Source organism: Anopheles arabiensis, chromosome 2 (assembly GCF_016920715.1).
Source record: "Anopheles arabiensis isolate DONGOLA chromosome 2, AaraD3, whole genome shotgun sequence".
Taxonomy (NCBI): Eukaryota; Metazoa; Arthropoda; class Insecta; order Diptera; family Culicidae; genus Anopheles; species Anopheles arabiensis.
The window spans coordinates 94,596,275-94,616,432 of record NC_053517.1 but is presented as its reverse complement, the minus strand read 5'-3'; the positions used below and the strand labels follow the sequence as shown (position 1 = coordinate 94,616,432).

At 50.0% G+C, this 20,158-nt stretch overlaps 1 protein-coding gene across 1 annotated transcript in view; it reads left to right on the top strand.

The window, feature by feature from the left end:
- The window catches only part of LOC120893685 (polycomb group protein Psc), a 33,335-nt gene extending 13,825 nt beyond the window's left edge, over nt 1-19,510 (top strand). The window contains exons 3-5 of the mRNA XM_040295707.1: nt 9,518-9,718; nt 12,727-12,940; nt 13,067-19,510. Coding sequence (XP_040151641.1) covers nt 9,518-9,718; nt 12,727-12,940; nt 13,067-17,272 — 4,621 coding nt within the window. The 3' untranslated portion in view covers nt 17,273-19,510. The remainder of the gene's footprint in view (nt 1-9,517; nt 9,719-12,726; nt 12,941-13,066) is intronic.
- The last annotated feature ends 648 nt before the right edge of the window (nt 19,511-20,158 follow it).

Genomic DNA, 20,158 nt, shown 5'->3' with positions numbered 1-20,158 from the left:
TTTGCACTAACACACCAAAAGCGGTGCATTTGGCAAAAAAAACACATTGCCAGTCCCTTTAAGACCCCTTGGAAAGAGTTTGTGGCTTTGTGTTGTGCTCCGTGCAGCAGCAGCAGTAGGTAGGAAAGGGATGCGAAAGTTGACAACTCATTCAATCATGCATTAATCATGATCCCTTCATCGAATTCCGCCGAAGAGAGGTAGTAAGTAAGTTCCGTTTTTCCGCCACAGCTCTTGCGCCGCCGTGGATGGATTTTGGTGTGTCCGTTGCTGTTTTTTGTATGCACCACGTCTGCATCTTTTTTGATGTGGAAAACTAAAAGAAGGACCAGCAAAAACAGCTCACCGATTGATTGAAAGTGGTTCATTTTTGACAGGGCTTTTCCAGTGTTTGAGGGATATGAAAAATCACACTCGACTGGCGCCTTTTTTTTTGTGTGTGTGGAGAAGAGCAGCTTGTGTATTTTCTTTTTTAGTCAAAAAAGCAATTTTTGGCCTCCCAATTTCATCCTAAATGAAGGCTCGAAAAAAGTACAAAAAAAACATGGCAACAGTGAGTGAGCGAAAAAAGCGCCAACAAACACACATCACCACGTAATCATAATGAAACAGTCGGCGTGTTGTAGTTCGGTACGCAGCCAGCCTGCCTCCATTATTAATATCCTGCTGAAATATTCCCTGTGTGTTATGATGAACATACATAAATAGTCCCCAATGGGGTTTGGTGCGCAAAGTTTTTTGTTTTTTTTTGTTTCGTTTTGTTTATTTCTTTCCATTTGGCTTTCCCGCGATCAGCGCCTGTTTGAAAATTGCCTTGTTGCGCTTTCGACATTTTGAGCAAATTCAGGAGGGGGTGGCGGCAGACAGAGACCGCCCGGTTATTTGGGTTATTTTTCTTCATTTTTTTGTGTGTGTGTGTCCTCCACAGAGCGAAAGCAAAACTCAAAACACAAGATTATGTTTTAAAACGGGCCAACAGAAAAATAGTAAAAAACTGCGACTACTGATTCGTCCTTAAATTTCATCCCGTGCCTGTCTGCCTGGTGCTGATGGGGAGGTGGAGGACGACACGATGCTTTGGGGTCCCATGCATGGACGGAACGGGGCGGAAGGACTTGAAGAGCTGATTGGTTGAGCGAGTCCTGCCAATAGACTCCAGCGTGCGGGGGAGGAGAGTGCCTGCTTTTTTGGACACCGTGTTTGTCGGGTGGTGGGTTCAACGAGTGTGTGTGTGTGTGTGTGTGTGTGTGTGTGTCACGCCCCGGAGGCCTCCAGTTTGTCCGGTTTTATCCGGTTTCATTGAAAGGCGCGCGCCCGCGCGCTCCCTTTGTCGCAACCAGCCAGCCGCGTTCGTCGCTTGTGTTCCACCGTTGCACTTTAATCGCATCGGAAATCGCACATCCATCCGGATCGGATGCGGCCAAACACACACACACACACACACACACACACATTCACTCTGGTGTACACTCTGCGATGAGGAGGGGTCCAGGGCAAAACGGAAAAAATAACATCGAAAATACCGAAACGAAATACGGATGATGCTCTTTCAACCAATCGTCGTCACACGGGCAGACCAAGGACAGGAGATGCTGCTGCTGCTGCTGCCGTGAGAAGGGGTAATAGCCATCAGTATCGGAGGCACTGTGGCACAGAGTCCAGAGAGCATAATCATGTTTCAATTGCGCCCGCAATACGATTCCGATTCTGTCTCTCTCTTCCCCAAAAACCCTTCCGCGCGCGCGCCATAGCAACTCGCCCATCGACATTTTGCGGATTACCTTCATCTCTCTTGTCCGAGAGGTTCGAGTTTCTGCCTCCAACGCCCCTTCAACGTCCTGCCCACGCTGGGCTCTCTCTCTATTGGATTTCATTCACAAATCCCCCTAGAAACCGACGCGCGGGGGAAATGAAATCGAAAATCCAAATCTCCTTCTCTCCAACTCTTCGCTTCCTATCTCTCTTGTTGGGGGTTGCGATTGGGGAACAACAATAAAAAACACACACACACAACGGACGGAAACAACAACAACAACGAAAAATGCCCACATCCCCCCCCCCTCCTTACCCAAAAGAGACGTCCTCATTCCGGGCCGGGCATAAAACACACGGTTTGTGCGCTTGCAAAAACGAATCGTCGGAGCCGGAGTCTCCCGCTTCCTGTGTGCACTTGTTTTTTTCTCAATGTTTTATTTGTGCAGTTTGCCTATCTACGCCTGCCTCCACTCACACTCTCGTTCTCTCTTACGGTGTGACCTCCCGATTCTCAATCTTTTGCTGCGTCCCTCGTCCCTTTTCGCGAATTTCTTCCCAAAACACGGCGACCCGTCCACCAGCGAGCGACGAGAACTATTTTGGGAATGTTTTGTTAGTGTGTGACTCTCCCTCCTTCTCTCTCTGTCTCTCTGTGTGCTTGGGAAGGAGTTAGGGATTGTTAGGAGAAAAAAACCCTCTTTGGAAAGGTGGAACGATGGTGTGCACAATGCACAATTGCATTTTATGGTTAAACTGGCTGTGCGCGCTGCTGCACCCGAGTACAGGCGCGCGCTCGCTTTCTCCTGCTTAGTCTAGAGACAGCAGCCAACAACCGTCGTCCGACTGACCGACGAGACCCCCCCGGCGTAGGTTGCAGACAAAAAATCAATAAAACTCAACCCTCTGCCTGCGCCCTTCTGGTGCTGGGCGACGAACGAATTGTGCACGAATGGTTCTTCTCTCTGTTGGTGCCGTTTGCTGGGGGGAAAAGAGCAGTTTAAAGGAGAGGGTTTTAGTGCGAAACCCATACCTTCTGGTGCCTTTTGGTTCACAAAAAAGATCATGAAGCTTGATGGTGGCCGCCTGCAAGACATTTGGAGCACTCGAAACGCTTACCACAGCGCTCTGTGCTGTTCCATATGGTTAGGGGTTTGTGTTTGGATTCGATTTCCGCTCTCCTAGACAGCAGCATCGTTCTATGTTCTATTTCTGTGACTGTAGGCATACCGCAACCCTCGCAGAAAGGAATACAAAACACACATACACACACAAATCCACAAATCATAACCGATCACTTGATCTCGCAGAGCTGACGGTGGGGAGGGCATTTTGGTATGCGTGTTTATGGGCATGTTTTGGTCATAATAACACATCATGTGGCTTGAGATTCGCTTGTGCTCGCACGCTCAGCAAGGGGTTTGCTGTGCGGTTAAAGCATTAATGCCTCGATCGTTGATGATCCTAACCGGTGACTGGTTGTAAATCCAGAGTCGGTCCAACAACGTCGGGTTTTGCTGCTATCGCTTTTTTATATTGAATATTTGCATGATTTGGGAGCATCGGAACTAGCGGTGTGCTCTCTGGAGCGTAGCGACGACTCCAATTAGACTCAGGCTATTGTGACTCAGATTCCGACTCCGGCAACATTGAAATTTCTAGTTCCACCCCAACTTCGGCCAACTCTGGATGACTCTGGATGATTCTGGATGACTCTGGATGACTCTGAATGACTCTGGATGACTATGGATGACTCTGGATGACTCTGGATGAATCTGGATGACTCTGGATGACTCCAACTCCGGACGACTTCATCTTCGGGCGACTCCAACTCCGAACGACTTCAACTTCGGTCAACTCCAACTCAGGCCGACTTCGGACGACTGCGAATGACTGCAACTCTGCACGACTCCAGGCGACTTCGAATGACTCCGGACGACTCTGGGCGATTCTGGACGGTTCTGGACTAACCTTCCAGCGTCGGTTCAGAAATTTTCTGAACATCGGAACTAGCGGTGTGCTCTCTGGAGCGAAGCGACGACTCCAATTAGACTCAGGCTATTGTGACTCAGATTCCGACTCCGGTAACATTGAAATTTCTGGTTCCACCCCAACTCCGGCCAACTCCAGATGACTCTGGATGACTCTGGATGATTCTGGATGACTCCGGATGACTCTGGATGAATCTGTATGACTATGGATGACTCTGGATGACTCCAACTCCGGACGACTTCATCTTCGGGCGACTCCAACTCCGAACGACTCCAACTTCGGTCAACTCCAACTCAGGCCGACTGCGAATGACTGCAACTCTGCACGACACCAGGCGACTCCGGATGACTCCGGACGACTCTAGGCGATTCTGGACGATTCTGGACTAACCTTCCAGAGTCGGTTCAGACATTTTCAGAGTCGGATCGGAGTCAACTCCAGATTTTTGCACAACTTTACCCATCACTGATCAGAATACACGAAAAAGAACGGATTAAACGTACGTCAGATTATTGCTTTATGACTTATGGTGTTTTTTTGTGTGTGTGTGGAGTATCGTTGATGTTATTTGACTCTTAATGTCTGACTCTCTAAAAAAATAATAATAAAATCTCCTTTAACACTAATATCCTCACTTAAGGGTAATAAAGGAAATGAGAGTGTCTGTGCAAGAAATTCGTGACCCCTCATCCTTTCCCATACTTGGCGTGTGTGGTCATAAAAATGAAACGGCTTGATCCTGGTCATTTTTAATTGGACTGACCTTCTCATGTAAAGCCTTTTTCAGACGGGTGCGTTGGAGATTGGAATTTATATCCTCTGTTCGGGAGGTTTTATTACTCTTCCCAAAATCTGCAAACGAAAAGGATTTACTTTTTTTTTAACAAAAAGCCTGGATTTTGAGGTCATGTAAGGCGCTTTACTCGCGCTTGTGTAACGCACGGCGTTGGGATGTGGATTACAAGGAGGATGTCAAAAAGTAAAATGTTTTAAATACATCTCTGAAAAATAACACACTAAAAAAAGCGAAAGATATGATGCTGGCATGTTGTTGCTATTAAACTTAATCCCTCCCGTCTTTTGTTACGCGTCGCATTAAAGTTCATTAGAAAGGAAAATAGAAAATTATATCCCATCTCAGCGTTGGACGGTGCTTTATTATGTGTGCTATGCGTCTGCCCACAACACAACCCATTTCTATGCAAATTTTAAGCGAAACGAGCTTAAAAAGCGTGGTCACACAATGACAGCGAGGGGAGGTTTTAAATATTTCGTAAAACAATAACAGTTCCATCCCTTTTGGTAAGTGCTGAGAAGAGAGGAGAGCATAGACTAACTCCTCACTGTGGTATAGTGTATACCCGTTTCTACATCATGCGATTCATCATTCTGCATTTTTTGTTGTAAGTTTTTTTTGTTCTCCTCCGTTCTTCTTTCATTGCTTGCCAAAACCCACTTTTCATCTCCTCAACGCTCAACCACTCCCAGACGCAACGGCTAATTGTCGGGAGACAGATCGCTTTATGTCACGGTAGTCTTCTGTGGCAGTTGGGGACTTGTGGAGTGTGTCCCGTCTGTGTCTACTACTCCCTGCTGTGCGCTGCTACCGTCAGGGAAGTTAGTAGCGGTCTTCCCCAGAATGGTTAGATGGTTAGTTGCAGTGGTGCTTCTGTTTCTACTGCTACTGCTGCTTTAGATTAATATTTTCCACCCGGATGGGACAAATTCATGATAAAAGAAAGCGCTTCATCCCGTGTAAGACTTACCCAGAGTTACACCAGAACGCCGCGTTGTGGCGTAGAGTTCTCTTTGTTCCTGAAAGTTTCCTTTTTTTTGTGTGTAATTATCATTTTTAAAGAACCATTTTATGGCAGAGGTTTAGACGTAGAGTTAGTGCAGAGCATAAAAAAGAACTGCTCTCGATGATATCCAGCAACGACGGACAAGGTCTTCTCCTAGTGAAGCTCTCTAAGCTCAGAATTCACTGTGCTGTGGAGTCTTTGGAGCTGAATGGTTCAGTTTTATATCACCAACCATGGACACACACACACACACATACACACGTCCACACAGGGCATCGTAACCTTTTATCCCAACCTCATCTCAACTGTTGTTATCACCGTATATCCTCCCAGCATGTCTCTGTTCCCAAAAAAAAAAAGAAACGAACAGGAACCAACCAACGACGCCAATCGTTTGTGTCGTCGGGTTTTCGCGTGCTCTTCGTGTGTGCGAGCGCCATAAATTCCATCCCAACCTTACCGGACGAGACTCCCCCCGGACAGAAGGTTATGAGTGTGAGACGCCTCTTTACACCTTCTGACACCTCGACCGCGCACCCCGTGGGCGACGGTTTTTTTTTTTCGTCGGGTCCAGAGGGCACAGAAAAGGAACAAAAACTATCCCCCGAAGAACCGGTTTTTGGGAGTGAGCGGGCAAACCTTGCGATCATAATTGGACGTGTGGATGAGGTGGCCAGGTGGGAGTTTCGGTGTGTCCAAAGCGAATGGAACGGTAGGTCCTTATCGTGAAAATGAAAATTAAAAACAAGGAAAACAAGAGAGCAGCCAAAACATGGTCGTGGTGTGGTCGTTTGGAGCTTGGTTGTCCCGGGGGTGAAATTTGTCCTCCTCCAAATGGGTGTGCATGTGATGCCACTGCCGACGGGCACATTCTGTGTGAGTGTGTTCCACAAAACCCATCATCATGTGTGTCAGAAGCTCCCGAAACGCATCCATCGCGCCGCGAAATAAATCGCTGATCAGCGAAAGACGACCTCGACGACCATGTCTGGGGGCCAGCGTCGTGTCCTCCCTTGAGTCAGTAAATGAATGGATTGCATACGTGAATCCGCGCGCAGCCAGGTCATCCATCCAGCAGAGCGTCATCATTTGTCGCGAAAGGTCGGTTTTCTGCCGTGCTGAAGAAAGCTTCCTCTTCTCTCTGCCTATTGTGGTGCTGCTTGCAACTACTACGCGAGATGACACAATCTCATCCGTCCATCCCGGGGAGAGCTTTGAGGCCGATAAATTTCTTCTATTTCCATGGCTTCACGGCTGTCGTCTGCACTGGTTGGGATGAGTCCCTCTGACAATGACAATGATAGGGAAAATCCGTGCCGAATTTTCCGTACATTTTCTCCATTCAAAAGCCTCGCGCTGGGTGGAGGTTTTTAGAAACGAACGCACAAAAGAAGCCGCCCGAGCTCTCTCGATCTCGTCGCTCCCGGGGAACATGGCCAGTATGTTGCTGCTGCTGGTCGCCGTTTATGCTGTATCGCGGGGTGGTTGTAGCAGGGTGGTGCGATGATGGATGAGTGTTCTAACATTCCCTCCCAGGGCCATGCCGCCGGGCCGACAACGATGATGCGTATGATTGCGTTTTGACGTTACGTGGATAAATTTTTAATTGAACCATCCGACTGTGTGTGTGCGCCCTGGGGATGGGATATAAGCAATAACCAAGCATTTTTTTGTGTTCCTTTGGAAAGGGTGTAGTCTTATACAGGGTTTACTGGGTCACTTTACAATGTTAGTTATTTTGTTAATTTTGATAGTGTTTTACATTTTACATTTTTATTTATTTTACATAACTTTAAGGAATTGTAGCCATCCTAACATATTTTTGCAGTGCATTTTTGACACCTTCTGGTTTTATTTACGAATTTTGAAGCGTTTTATTATCATAAATTTTTAAGGAGAAGAGTCATGCTTTATATTAATTTACCGTTTAAATGCTAAATCGACTCATTTATTACATTGTGAATGCTTGAAAGTCTCCTTTAAACTGGTTTATTTACTTTCCGTTTTAGTTTAGTTTAATAAAACGTTTGCTTACAGTGTGTAGCATAGTTATTAGTACCTGTTACTGTTTTTAGAAGACAGAAATATAATATTTTTTTAATTTATTTTCCAAATTTACCAAATATCAACTACTGTATGTTGCATATTTACTTTTTCCCATACTACAGTTATGGGAAAACCAGTCTGTGGTCGAAATCTCAACAAAAGCATGCGATCATATATTCATGTTATGCACTGTTGTTTTGCAATCCTCTTGGGACGGTGTCAAAAGTCATATTCGATGGGTAAAATCATATTTTAGGGCAGTACGAGTGCATGTCATTAGCAATAATAAACTTCGTGGGCCAAACCCTGCATGTAACGACTGATGTTGCAAAAGGGGTTTACTCATTTTTTGTCTCTATGTAGCATAACACAAAACAGTACAGACAGCAGTGATTTATTAGTCTGATGGCTTTACGCTGGAATTTGAATGGTAAAATCAAATTTAAAAGCCAATTAAAATGTAAAATCTGGAAACGATACTTACCTGAGATCTGCTCCTACCTACTGCAGATTGCAACTGCAAGTATCCTAATTTTCTGCTTATCTTATTTTACAGTGATCATTCTAATTTTGCTTGAAAATGAAATAAGTCTCCCACCCGTTCCTGCTTACTGTTCGTTTTTCTTTTTTAACGCAAATGATTCAAACTTTTCGACTTAAAACTCAAACCCCGACACCGGAATACAATCCTCCCTGCCCGGTGTGTGTCTTTGAAGTCCCTTTCGCCTTGAAGCAAAAAGCGCCCTTTGGCGCATCTTTTCTGCAGTCCAAAGAGAGAGAGGGAGTCCTATTTAATTTGTCCGAAAGTTGTACTGCAGGGACATGAAACCCGCTGTTTATGAGGTCTGTTTTAATGTGGGTTTGCAATTTTCGGCGCTCCTCTGTGCCTGTCTGGGACTGGGAGTGTGTGCTTGGGAAGGGAAGATGCTTTATCCTGACGGCGCTTGCTGGCTTGCTTCCTAAATGCAATCACGACGACCTTTCCTTGGTGGCAAAGAAAGTAAGAACATAGAGCGAAAAAAAGCCAAATCCTTCCAACCGGAACGCAACACTTTCACTCTGCATCTCCTCCTAGTTGGCCACCCTTTCTTTCCCCGTGTGAAGGAGATTGTTGACGTTCGGATGGTTTTTAGTGCTCCCCACTGTCTCATTATTCCACTACTGTAATTAGTTTCTTTGGGTTTTGCAGGAGCGCTCGCTCTCTCTCTCTTGTTTCTGCCTCAAACCGTTTGGCAGTGTCTATCCGGATGACTTCTTTTGCTGTTTTTACCTTCTTCTTTTTGGACCATGTTTGCACTGTGGACGAAAAAGGCTTACACACACCCAAGAACCACGACGTTTACAGAACTGTGGGTTTGGGGCTTTCGGCTTCCATCCCAGGTCGTGTCAGTTTCTGGTCAGCTCGGTTCCCTTTTTTCCTGTCCCTCTACTTCTCCAGGGACAGTGGACAGTGGAAGCAACGGTGGGGCGAAGTGTGTAGTGTTTGGAAATGGGTTGGAAAAACTTCTTAATTTCGTTCCTTTCCGTATTTCGCCTTCCCGAAATAAGCTGACGTGGTAGCTATTCCTGAAACCCCGAAAGGTGTGTAGCGTCGGTCTCATTTATCTCTCCTTGGTGCGCTGTGTTTTTGTGTGTGTTGGAACCGTTGGGATAAATTCGTTTCCATTTCATTTCAATGCGAAAGCCACGATCGCAGAGCAGAGCTCCTTCTTGCGAGACATTCCACAAGCTTTCAAAGACGTCCAAAATCATCATCTTCATCCGTCCGTGTGTCAACCGCATCACGCGTCATCACCCTCGCTGAGATTGAAAATGACCTCCTCCTCCTCCTTCCGCTTCTTAACACCCACCCACCGACAGTTTTCACCAGCCTCATTTAACTGTGTTTTTTCATCTTCCTTTCTTCTCTCTCTCTCTATTTCCAGACCGGATGCAACGCTGCAGGCGATCGTGTACAAGCTGGTGCCGCGGCTGTACGAAAATGAGCTGCGCCGGCGGCGTGCCTTCTACCGGCTGCACCCGGAAATGGCCACCGTCGCGACGCCGGAGCAGCGCGGCGAGGACACCGAGTATCTCATCTTCAGCCCGAACGAGAAGATCTCGCTATCGCTCGAGTACGCGGAAAAGTAAGTGCCCTCAGCGCCACCAAACTTTCATGCTTTTGCCTTTGCTCGGGATGCTGTGCTGCAACCGTCGATATTGTGATACACACATACATACAGACAGGCAAGCAAAATCCCCCAAGGGAGGGAAGCGCGAGATCGTCAAAACAGCTTGAGAATCAATTTTCATCTCATTAATTTTTGTGTTTGTGCAACCCGAGGAGAAAGGGAGACGGAGAGAGAGAGAGCATCATTACCGCGTCTTGTTGTCGCACGCCGTTCCGCTTTCGTGGGTTTTGGCTTCCAATTTCCTTCCTTGTGTGGAGGAGAGCAGATAATTGCATTCTGACGGGACTGAGGAATGGGATTTCTACATCGTACGTGTGTGAGTGTTTTGATTTTCGTACGTGTCCTCCATCAGGCGCGGAGTAGTGAGTTGATGTAGTCAGAAAGGATCTATTTATGATTTTAGGATCCATCGCTCACACTCTCTCTCCATCCCTCGTTGCTGTATCAAAATATAATCTACGGATCACTGATCTTTGATACACCCCCCGAAGAAGAAGAAAAAGATGGAAAAAGATACGCTTACGGAGGGTTTTTTTTCTGTTGTTGTTGCGGTGGGTGATTTAATTGTTTATTTAATTCGCCCACTGTAGTGTGTAGGGTCGTCTGCTCTTCTTCGCTTGTTTTTTTGTTGGGACAATTTGGGAGAGACGACACGACACCAACAAAAAAAAAAAAAAAAAAAAAAACATTCTCCTGCTTCTTCAGCAAAATGATAAAGATGTCGAATAATTCATGAGGGATTGTCCAATGGAGGCAAAAAAAATATTGGAAAAAAACTGCAAAAAAAAAGAAACGATTCCTCGCGCGTCATCCCCAACAACACGCCCTTGGGTGGAGGTGGATTGTTTGATTATTTTGATTACGTCGCTCGCAATTGAGCCTGCATGATCAGCGGCGGATGTAACGTTACTGTTCGTCTTTGGGATGATTTTTGAAGACTTTGTATCGCTTCCCTTTCTCCCTGTTCAAATTCAACACACGGAATTTTGAATCGATATTTTAGAGCACAATTTGAACGGTGTTGAAACCACCCTCCTCAGTTGGTAGGGCAAGGACTAGTGATGGGAAAAATGAAGTTTTTGTCGGAATCGATTCCGGCTAGCTCCGCAGTTTTCTGGAATCGATTCCGGATAGTAGGTCCGGAATCAGTTTCAGGAATCGATTCCGGAATTGGCTCCGGAATCGGAATCTTCTCCGAAATTGATTCCGGAAACTGTTCCGGAATCGGCTCCAGAATTGGCTCCGGAATCGGTTCCAGAATTGGCTCCAAAATCGGTTCCGGAATTGGATACGGAATCGGTTCCGGAATCGACTCCGGAATCGGAATCGGTTCCGGAACCGGAATCGGTTCCGGAATCGAAATCGGCTCTCGAATCGGAATTGGTTCCTAAATTAGAATCGGCTTCGAAACGGAGTCAGTTTCGGCTTCGCCATAAAGGCGTTTGGGTCCAATCATAATACGTTTTGATTGGAATTCAAGAACTAATTCACATACCGGAGCTAATTCTAATTCTGGAGTCAATTATGATTCCGTTATCGGGGCAAATTGCAATTCCCAGGTCGATTCCGATTCCGGAGGCGATTCTAATCGCGGAATCGATTCCAGACCCGACTCGGGGAGCGGCTCCGGTGTCAACTCTGGAATCGGCTCCGAGGTCAACTCTGGAATCGGCTCCGAGGTCAACTCCGGAATCGGCTCCGGAGTCAATTCCGGAATCGGCTCCGGAATCGGCTCCGGAATCGGCTCCGGAATCGGCTCCGGAATCGGCTCCGGAATCGGCTCCGGAATCGGCTCCGGAATCGGATCTGGAATTGGCTCCGGAATCGGCTCCGGAATCGGCCCCGGAATCGGCTCCGGAATCGACTCCGGAATCGGAATCGATTCCAGCATCGGAATCTGCTCCGGAATTGATTCTCAACCCGAAATCGGAAATGTCTAGGTTCGATTCCGAGCTCCCACCACTAGAAAGGACACCACACACACAAACACAGACAATCAAAACCCATTTTCCTTTCCCTTTTCGCTTACGGCGGGTGTGGGTTTCCTTATCGGACGAAATGGTTCTGGAAGCTCTCGTTAGCTGCCATTTCCTTGGGGTCGTTTTGCTTGGGAAGAAGAATTCACACGACGACGCTCTCTCTGTGGCTCTGTCTCGAGCTGCTTTGGTCTGTCGAATCGGTTGGTTGTGTTGTTCTTTGTAGTGTGGCAGACCTTCCCTCAAAACACTCCCAGACACACGCTCTGGCGGACGCTAGACGCGCTGGACGTGTCTTCAACACGGTATTTTCCTTAATTTGAGTTTCCTCTTCACGTTCGGTAAATACCAATGAATCACTTCGAGCTCCGGCTGGGAGCTGGGACCACCGACCAGGAGGAGGGGGGCGGGCTATACCGACAATAACTATTAGCCACCTTCGCCTTCCACCTCGGTTCGGTTGTTGCTTCCCGCCTTCGAACGAAGATAAACCTTTCCCGGCATGAACATTTACCGAAAATTTTCTCACCCGTGTGTGTGTGTGTGTGTGTGGAGAGAAAGGGATGTGTTTGGATGGGGACGGAAGAGGAAGGTAGTACGTGCAAAATTCCCGTCCCGAGGTTTTGCTTGCTTAAAGCGGCTCGCCGATGCTCACCCCAGACATCTTACCGCATCCCGGCAGAAGCACCTCCTGAAGCATATCATCCAAGGAATGTCTGGAAAACGCGAAAATTATTGCCAACGATAATTTATACCGCCAGCTTCCTTCTTAGTAGTTGAGGCAGCTCAGAGGGAAGAAGCTGAGAGAGAGAGAGAGAGAGAGAGAGGAAGAAAATTAGAAATAGCATCTCTGCTTCCCAACTGGTCTGAAAGTTGTCCTCTGGTGGGCGGGAGAAAATTGTCCACAAATTCGCCAACAATTATATTAAGAGAATGTCCTTAACGTATCTCTCTTCTCTTTGTGTGTCCTTTCTTTCCATTGTGCAGGGAGCTGGCGGAAGACAACGAGGAGCTGCTGAAGGCCAAGTATCTGCTCTGCCCGGCGGTGTTTTCGATCGCGCTGCTGAAGAAGTTTATCATCTACAAGTACGGCATCTCGGAGCGCCAGTTCTGCGTGGAGATTATGTACAAGGTGAAGACGATCATCCTGCCCGACTACTACACGCTGATGGACGTGGCGTACATCTACACCTGGAAGCGGGTAAGTGTTTTCATTGTTTTTTCTTGTTTTCATTTTTGTTTAATATCATTTTGTCCCTTTTCAATGTAAAAATGTCATTTTGCCAACCGTTTCTCGATTCTTTTGCTCCTCTTTTTGCACTCACAGGATGCACCGATGAAGTATTACTATCGCATTCGCACGACGGAATCGAACCCGGTGGAGCTGCCCGAGGTAGCGCTGCGCCGTTCGCCCAGTCTGGTCACTGCCCTGCCCCCAGCGCAGCGACCGTCCGTGGACGAGGAGGACGATAAGGAGAATCGGGTGCGGCTCGATCGGATCGTGTCGGAGGCGGCATCGAACGAAAGTGACAGCAGTAGCAGTAGCAGCAGCAACACCATCGCCAACACTCCCCGTGCCGATGTGTCCAAACCGCCGACGGCTGCCCAAGTGACGCCCGCGCCGGAATCGCCCGCCACCCCGACGCAGCCGCGCAAGAACGAATCAATCAAGCTCAAGATTGGGCTGAACAAGAACACGTACGTGAGCATCCTGCAGAGCTCACAGCCGGACGAACCGAGCACCCATTCGTCGTCGTCGTCGTCCTCTTCCTCCGCCAGCTCGCCGGGAAGCGAGGGCGCCAAATCGTCGTCCCACAAGTCGGAAAAGTCGAAGCGCAAGCGCAAGGACGCGCTCGCGACGCTGCAGCAGATGGAGGAGAACTCGCGCGAGCTCAAGTTCAAGATCGAGCAGATGAAGGATACCGGGCTGGTCGGCAGCAAGAGCAAGAGCGGCAAGAGCAGCGCCAAGCACCACCAGCATCAGCAGCTGGCCCTCGTCCCGTACAAGGTGGAGCTAAGCGCCGGCCTTAGCCAGCCGTCGGCGGTGCCCGAGCCCGAGCGCTCCGACTCGAAGCGACTGCACAGCGCCAAGAACGGTTCAAACAGCAGCTCGTCGGGTTCGTCGCCTGCCTACTGCAAGCTTAAGATAAAGAAGAGCAGCCCCGAGGACGGCAAGCAGCCACACCACCATCATCCGATTGTGCTGAAGATCGATCAGCGCAGCCCCGAGATGGCGACGGCGACGCTGAAGTTTGGCATGCCGCGCAAGTCGGAGAAAAGCATGACGCCTTCCCCACCGCCACTGCCACCATCTCCACCGACACCGCCCTCCCCGAAGCAGAAGTTTGCCGACGAGAAGTCCCAGTTCCTGAACTCGTTCCAGCTGACCCCGATTAAGCCGTCGGAACAGTCGTCGTCTCCTTCGAAAACGTCTGCCGGCGCCGCCACTACTACTGCGACGACGCCTCCGGCTGCGGTGGAAAGTGTCGCGCCGCCTGAGAAGAAGTCCCCCACTTCCACCCCCAGTGTCCCACCGGTGGCTGCTCCAACGAATAGCACGTCACCACCAGCCTCCAACGGCACGGGCACGACGACCAAGCGCAAAGCAAAGGACGCGTCGTCGGGTGGTGGTGTGCCCCGCTCCGGTCCCAAGAAGCCAAAGCTCTCCAACGACGAGATCAAGGCGATCGTGGAGAAAACGGTGGCAGAGAACATTCGCTCCCCATCGGAACATATCGTGCCGCCGATTTTTCTCAAACCGAAGCCACCAACAACGACAGCAGCAGCGGCAGCGTCAGGCCAACCGTCACCACCGCTGCCCTCTTCTTCTGCGCCGACCAAAGCGAAAGATCCCTCGCCCAAGCGTGACTCGCCGCGCCCATTCGTGTTCAAAACACCTCCACCGCCGCCACCGCCCCCGATCGTGTCGGCCAACAACATCCCGGCGGTGAAACCCTCCCAGCAGGTGCTGCCAGCCCCCGTCCCGCAGAAACCGGCGCCCGTTCCGATCCGACCGGCGCTCACCACCGCACCGAAACCAGCCGTTCCTCAGGTCCCGCAAACGCACATCCGCAAGCCGACGGCACCGACCAAACTGCCGACCTCCGCTGCCGGAACTGCCGGCGTAAAGAGTGCCAGCCCGCCCGCCCAACAACCCCTCAGCAATGGTTCCCAGCAACAGGCGGCGCCCTCGAACGCGACCACCCACAGTGTGGCAGCCGGTGCCAACAGGCAGCAGAAGGGGCTCGAGCTGAAGCGTGCCCAGAGCAACCCGTCGATCAACATTCCACCACCACAGACCAGTGCCCCGCCCGTAACAGTGCCGCGGGACACCGAGATCAGCAAGCTGCGGCCGGAGGATCTGAAGAAGAACCAGAAGGTGTACGGACCTCAAACAGTGCCAGAACAGCAGCAGCAGCAGCAGCCGCCGAAGCCCAACACGACGACGGAAGCGACGGGCGCCAGTTTTGCCGTCCCGGGACCGAAAGCCGCCCCAAAGCCGTCCTCATCCTCAGCCGGGGCGCCCACTGGCAACGCCACCAAATCTGCCGGCTCGGCCCAAGCAGGCCAGGGGACGAAGGCACGCCCGGTGAACTATCTGAACTACGCGCTGCTAAACAGCAAGGCGGCCGCGGCCGGGTCCCGCACGCCCATCCCCTCCTACTCGTCCAGCTCGCCGAGCTACTCGCCCGACTCGCCCCAGTACAGCCCGAACCTGAACTTCTCCTCCAAGCAGTTCAAGTACGCGAACCCGCTCGCCTACAACAGCCACCTGCAGAACATGCTGAACGATCGCAGGACGGGCAGCACCTCACCGCCCGGCTCCTCCACCAGCACCATCCCAGCCTCATCGCCTTCGCCACCGCAAGACCGACCGGCGGCAACGACTCCCAACGCGTCCGGCAACAAGCGACCCGCCTCAGCGCTCAGTCCCACCGCGGAAGACAAAAAGCAACAGCCGCCGGAGAAGCAGCCGGCCCTACTGTCGGCCGCCGCCCCCAATCCGGCCGACAAGTTCCCGTCGGGCATACCGGACGGGCTGTCGGTGACGCTCGCGACCGACGACGACGATGCGGCCCGCATCAAGAACGTCAACAAGCAGCTGAAGAACAACTTCATCGAGATACGGGCCCTGCCGGAGGTGCCGATTACGGAGGTGAAGCTGCCGCTGCCGTTGCCGAGCAGCAGCACAACTACGACGGCGTCGAAACCGGGCCGCCGGACGCCACCGGGGAAGGCTGCGGCGGCTGTCGCCGGGTCGCCGGCCACTTTGTCCGGATCACCAATGGCACGCAAATCGAGCTCGCCGAGTGTGACGGCGCCCACCTACAGTGTGGCTGCCAGTGCGCCGCCCAAAACGAGTGTGTCCTCGGCGGCGCCAGCGCCCGCCAACCGCCCAGCTGATGCGCTGCAGCGCAAAATTATCGATTTGATCGACAAACCTTCACCTTCTTCGTCGGCGAAAACGTCATCAAAGCCGCCCCCCACCATGCCAACGGTGTCGCGTCCCAGCACACCGAAGGGAGGAGGCTCGGGCAGCTTTCCCCCCATTAACAACGGTAACAAGTTTAAGCTGCCGAACGCGACCGTGAACGAGAACGGGACGCTCAAGCTGAACAACTATCGGGAAGTTGATTTAATTCCGAAGGGAGCTGCTGCCAGTGGGGCAAAGTCGGCCCCGTCGCCGCCCTCGGGAGCGTCTTCCCGCCCGATGCCACCACCGACGTCATCCGCCAGCTCCAAGTCGATCGTGCCGATCGCCCCGAAACCCTCCGCCTCGCAGCTGCAATCGTTCGCTAACGGGCGGATGGCAATGTCCCCACCGATCCAGCGCTCCCCAACCGCCACCAGCGGCTACCAGCAGCCGAAATCGAAGACACCGCCCTCCCAGCTGCCCTCCATGGCCAGCATGGGCCCGATGTTTGACATCCAGATGAAGTCGGCCATAGCGGCGGCGGCGGCCAGCGGTGGTGGTACCACACCGTCAAAGAAACCGCCCACCTCCTCCACCACACTCACCTCCGCTACCGTGCCGAGGCGCAAGATCGTCCCCACCAGCAACTCGACCTCGCTCGTGCCGCTCAAAACGTCACCCGTGGCGGCATCGCCCAGCACCACCGCTGGTGGTGCCGGCTCGAAGCTGCTCAGCAGCAACTACTCCGACTACATCACGCTGCACCCGCAAGGGCCCGTTTCCTCCTCAGCGCCACCGTCCCGGCCGCTGTTCGGCACGCCGCACCAGCAGCAGCACGCCGCCCTCACGCAGATACTGAGCGAAAACTTTGCCCGCCAGTGCTTCAACAATCTGCCCTTCCCGTACCTGCTGCAGCAGTTCGCGCACCATCAGCCGGGCGCCGCGAGCATGGGCTCGCGCGGTCTCGGCTCGGACTCGGTCACCATTACGGCGTCGCCGATGGGAGCGGCGCGCGGTGCCGTGTCGCAGAACTCGCTCACCGTCACTGCCATCCCGCCCGGCCAGCAGGGTGGCGGTGGGGGAGGTAGCGGGGCCAGAGGTTCTGGAGGAGGGGGCTGAACGGTCCGCGGGGCGGTATTGGGGGCGGTGGTCCAAATCCGGCCTCACGCAACTCCTCCTGAGTGGTGCTGATCGAGCTGTAGAGTGCTTGTGGATGATGCGGGTTGCGGGTTTCCGCGCAGTGCAGAGCATGGGGGAAGCAAATGGGGCTGCTTTGCTGACTCATTTTCTTCCTCTTTGCGTGCAATCATCATCAAACAGACGAGCTGCTCTACAGCCATCGGGCTACAGTGCCAATTTACAGGTGTGTGTGTTTGTTTCTATAGAAACAGACACAAACAACGATCCTTTCAAAGGACGCTTGGATGAAACGAGAAGAGGCGTGTGCGCGCGTGTTGTATTTCGCACACGTGCGAAAGAGAAACGATCAGAAGGATCAATTCCCAGTGGAATTGTCATCCAAGAAGAAAAAAACAAGTGTTAGAAGTAAGCTTTTAAGATGTATAAGAATGCATAGTTGTCGTTGTTAATTGTGTGTTACACTGTGAATGTTGATTACAACCCTTACACTCTAAAGCCTTTCACACCCACCTACCTGCGCGCGATGTGTCTGTAGTTTGGGCAATATTTTAATTATTTTTTTTTAGAAATTTTGAAGCTAAAACAGACACTGTAAATAATAATAGCGATGATAAGGAGATACATACCTGTTTTTTGCCCTGAAAAAAAGAAAGAAGGGCAAAGCTTATTAGCTCTCTCTCATGTTCCATCTCGACACTAGGTCGATGTTGTCCTATGCGTAAGCCAGTACTTTTCATTTCAGCACGCGTCCTTCCTTAATATTCCTTTTAAAAAAACCGCTCCTGTTACAGTGCTGCGCGAATTTTATCGCTGTGTCCTTCTGTGTGTCTACGTTTGATAAAGAGCTATGTCTTAGTGGAAACTGCAGCAACGAAGCGTGTGCGTGCGCCTTGTGTCACTAAATCATATCTCGCGCGCGCGCCTAGAGTGGCCTATAGAAATTCATACACGAGAAACATACAGTAGAAGCGGTCGCCTTTATCGCGTACGTAAAGGCGCAAGAGGAAACGAATAAGTAGCAATAAGAAGAAATAATAGCAACAAAAAACATGTAACATAAGCATTGCGCAGAAAAGTGGAATAGTGTGAACTATTAAGTGTTTTCTGTGTTGGATACTGAAACAAAATGAAGTACGAAAACGCAAACCCCACACAAACGTACAGCAGAGATAATCGAATTGGATTGTAAAAACAAACAAACTCGAAACGAATCAGGAACGCGAGGGAACGCAAAACAATCAATGAAGTAATATGCTTTTTTTTTTTGCTTGGCAATAAGCCACAGCCGGTAAGAGGTAGGCCGCCCTTCTTTGTTACGGTTTTAGTTGCATTTTTACTATTATTATAATTATTTTAACAATATTTATTACTCAATGTTAAAAAGTATGTAACGAAATAAGTTTCCAAAAGAAAAAGAACCCTGATCTATAGGAGTGAACTGTATCAATAATCGTCCTTGAAGGGGAAGAATGGCATTTAACCTTGCTTTTGCTTCTTCTTCTTCTTCTTCTTCTTCTTCTTATTCCTGCAAGAAGAAGCCTTGTTGTGTTTTACGATTTATTGTTGACCGGGCCATTCCGGGCGCATTTAGAGCAGGTAGCCGGAGAAATTATATTATTATTTATGACGAATGCAAGTCATCCATTTCACTCTCTCTCTCTATATATTGGGCATATTCTTATTCGCAAAAGAAACACACAAAGAAGGTGTGAACGCAGCAGCGTCGGGCTCTTAGGTTTAAAAGCTCGCTTATGTTTTTCGCAACAAAAAAAAGAGAGAGAAAGGAAAATAGTGTTAGAAGAAGATGCAAAAGGGAAACGGATTCGGAATCCTAAATTCCGTCAAAATCGATTTCATTGTATACTATTAATGCGCATAAGTTTTGTATACCATTAAGCAACATATACACGTGTTTTTGTACTGTGTGTGTGACTGTGACTGTGTGTGTGTGTGTGTATTTTAGCATAATCTCTCACGGGAACAAGTGAGAGTCACCCATAATCTACACAAATAGTCGTACGCGCCCCCATCCAGTACCCGGCAGGAGATAGGGTTTTTAGCAGCAGAGTGTAAATTAATGTAAATATAGCTCATACACGTAATAATACAGCCCTCCTTTTCCTCCCCCCAAACCCCGTGAAATCTCTTGTGTAAGTACTGGCGCAACCCTTTACTGCGCACAGCAAAGTCAGCAAATAAATGCACATATTACTATTATTATTATTATTAAAAATGAAATGTAAAGCGCGTTTTGTTCTATCGCCCGAAGGAAAGAAAGCTTTTGTTTTTGCTGTAGAATGTAGTCATTTAAATTTCAGCCCAGTTTTGAGGACAGGTAGAGGAGGCGAAGAAAGAGCGGGCACAGCAGTGACCAACCGTTAATTGCCCCTAGGAAAGTAAGGGTTTTTGCAGTCTTTGGAGAGAGAGAGCAAGGTCTCATCAAGATACTCCTACAGCTCTAGCGCTCGTTTTTTCCATTCTTTTGAGTGTTCTCTCTCTCCTTCTCGCTCCTTCTTCTCTCTTCCACTAGCTGGTGCTGCTTTAATCATTTGGCTTGCGTTTTCTGTGCCCGTGCGAATGTGCAAAATGTGGTCTGGTGGCCCGTGGGCGGGTTTGGGTTGAAGGACGCGCGTGCGAGTCACATCTCTTCCTTCCATCCATCCCGTTTTGGCCCTTTGCGCGACACAAACCGACCAAATAACGGGTTTCCATTTCATGTTGCACCCACCTCGCTGTCTCTCTCTCCGTCTCTCGCACACACACCCCGAGGGGCCCCCTTTAGCTGCGGGTATTTTCGCACCAAGCCTTTTTATATGATGCACCAACAGCTCGCTTCTTTTCATCTTTTGCAACATCGGCAGCAGC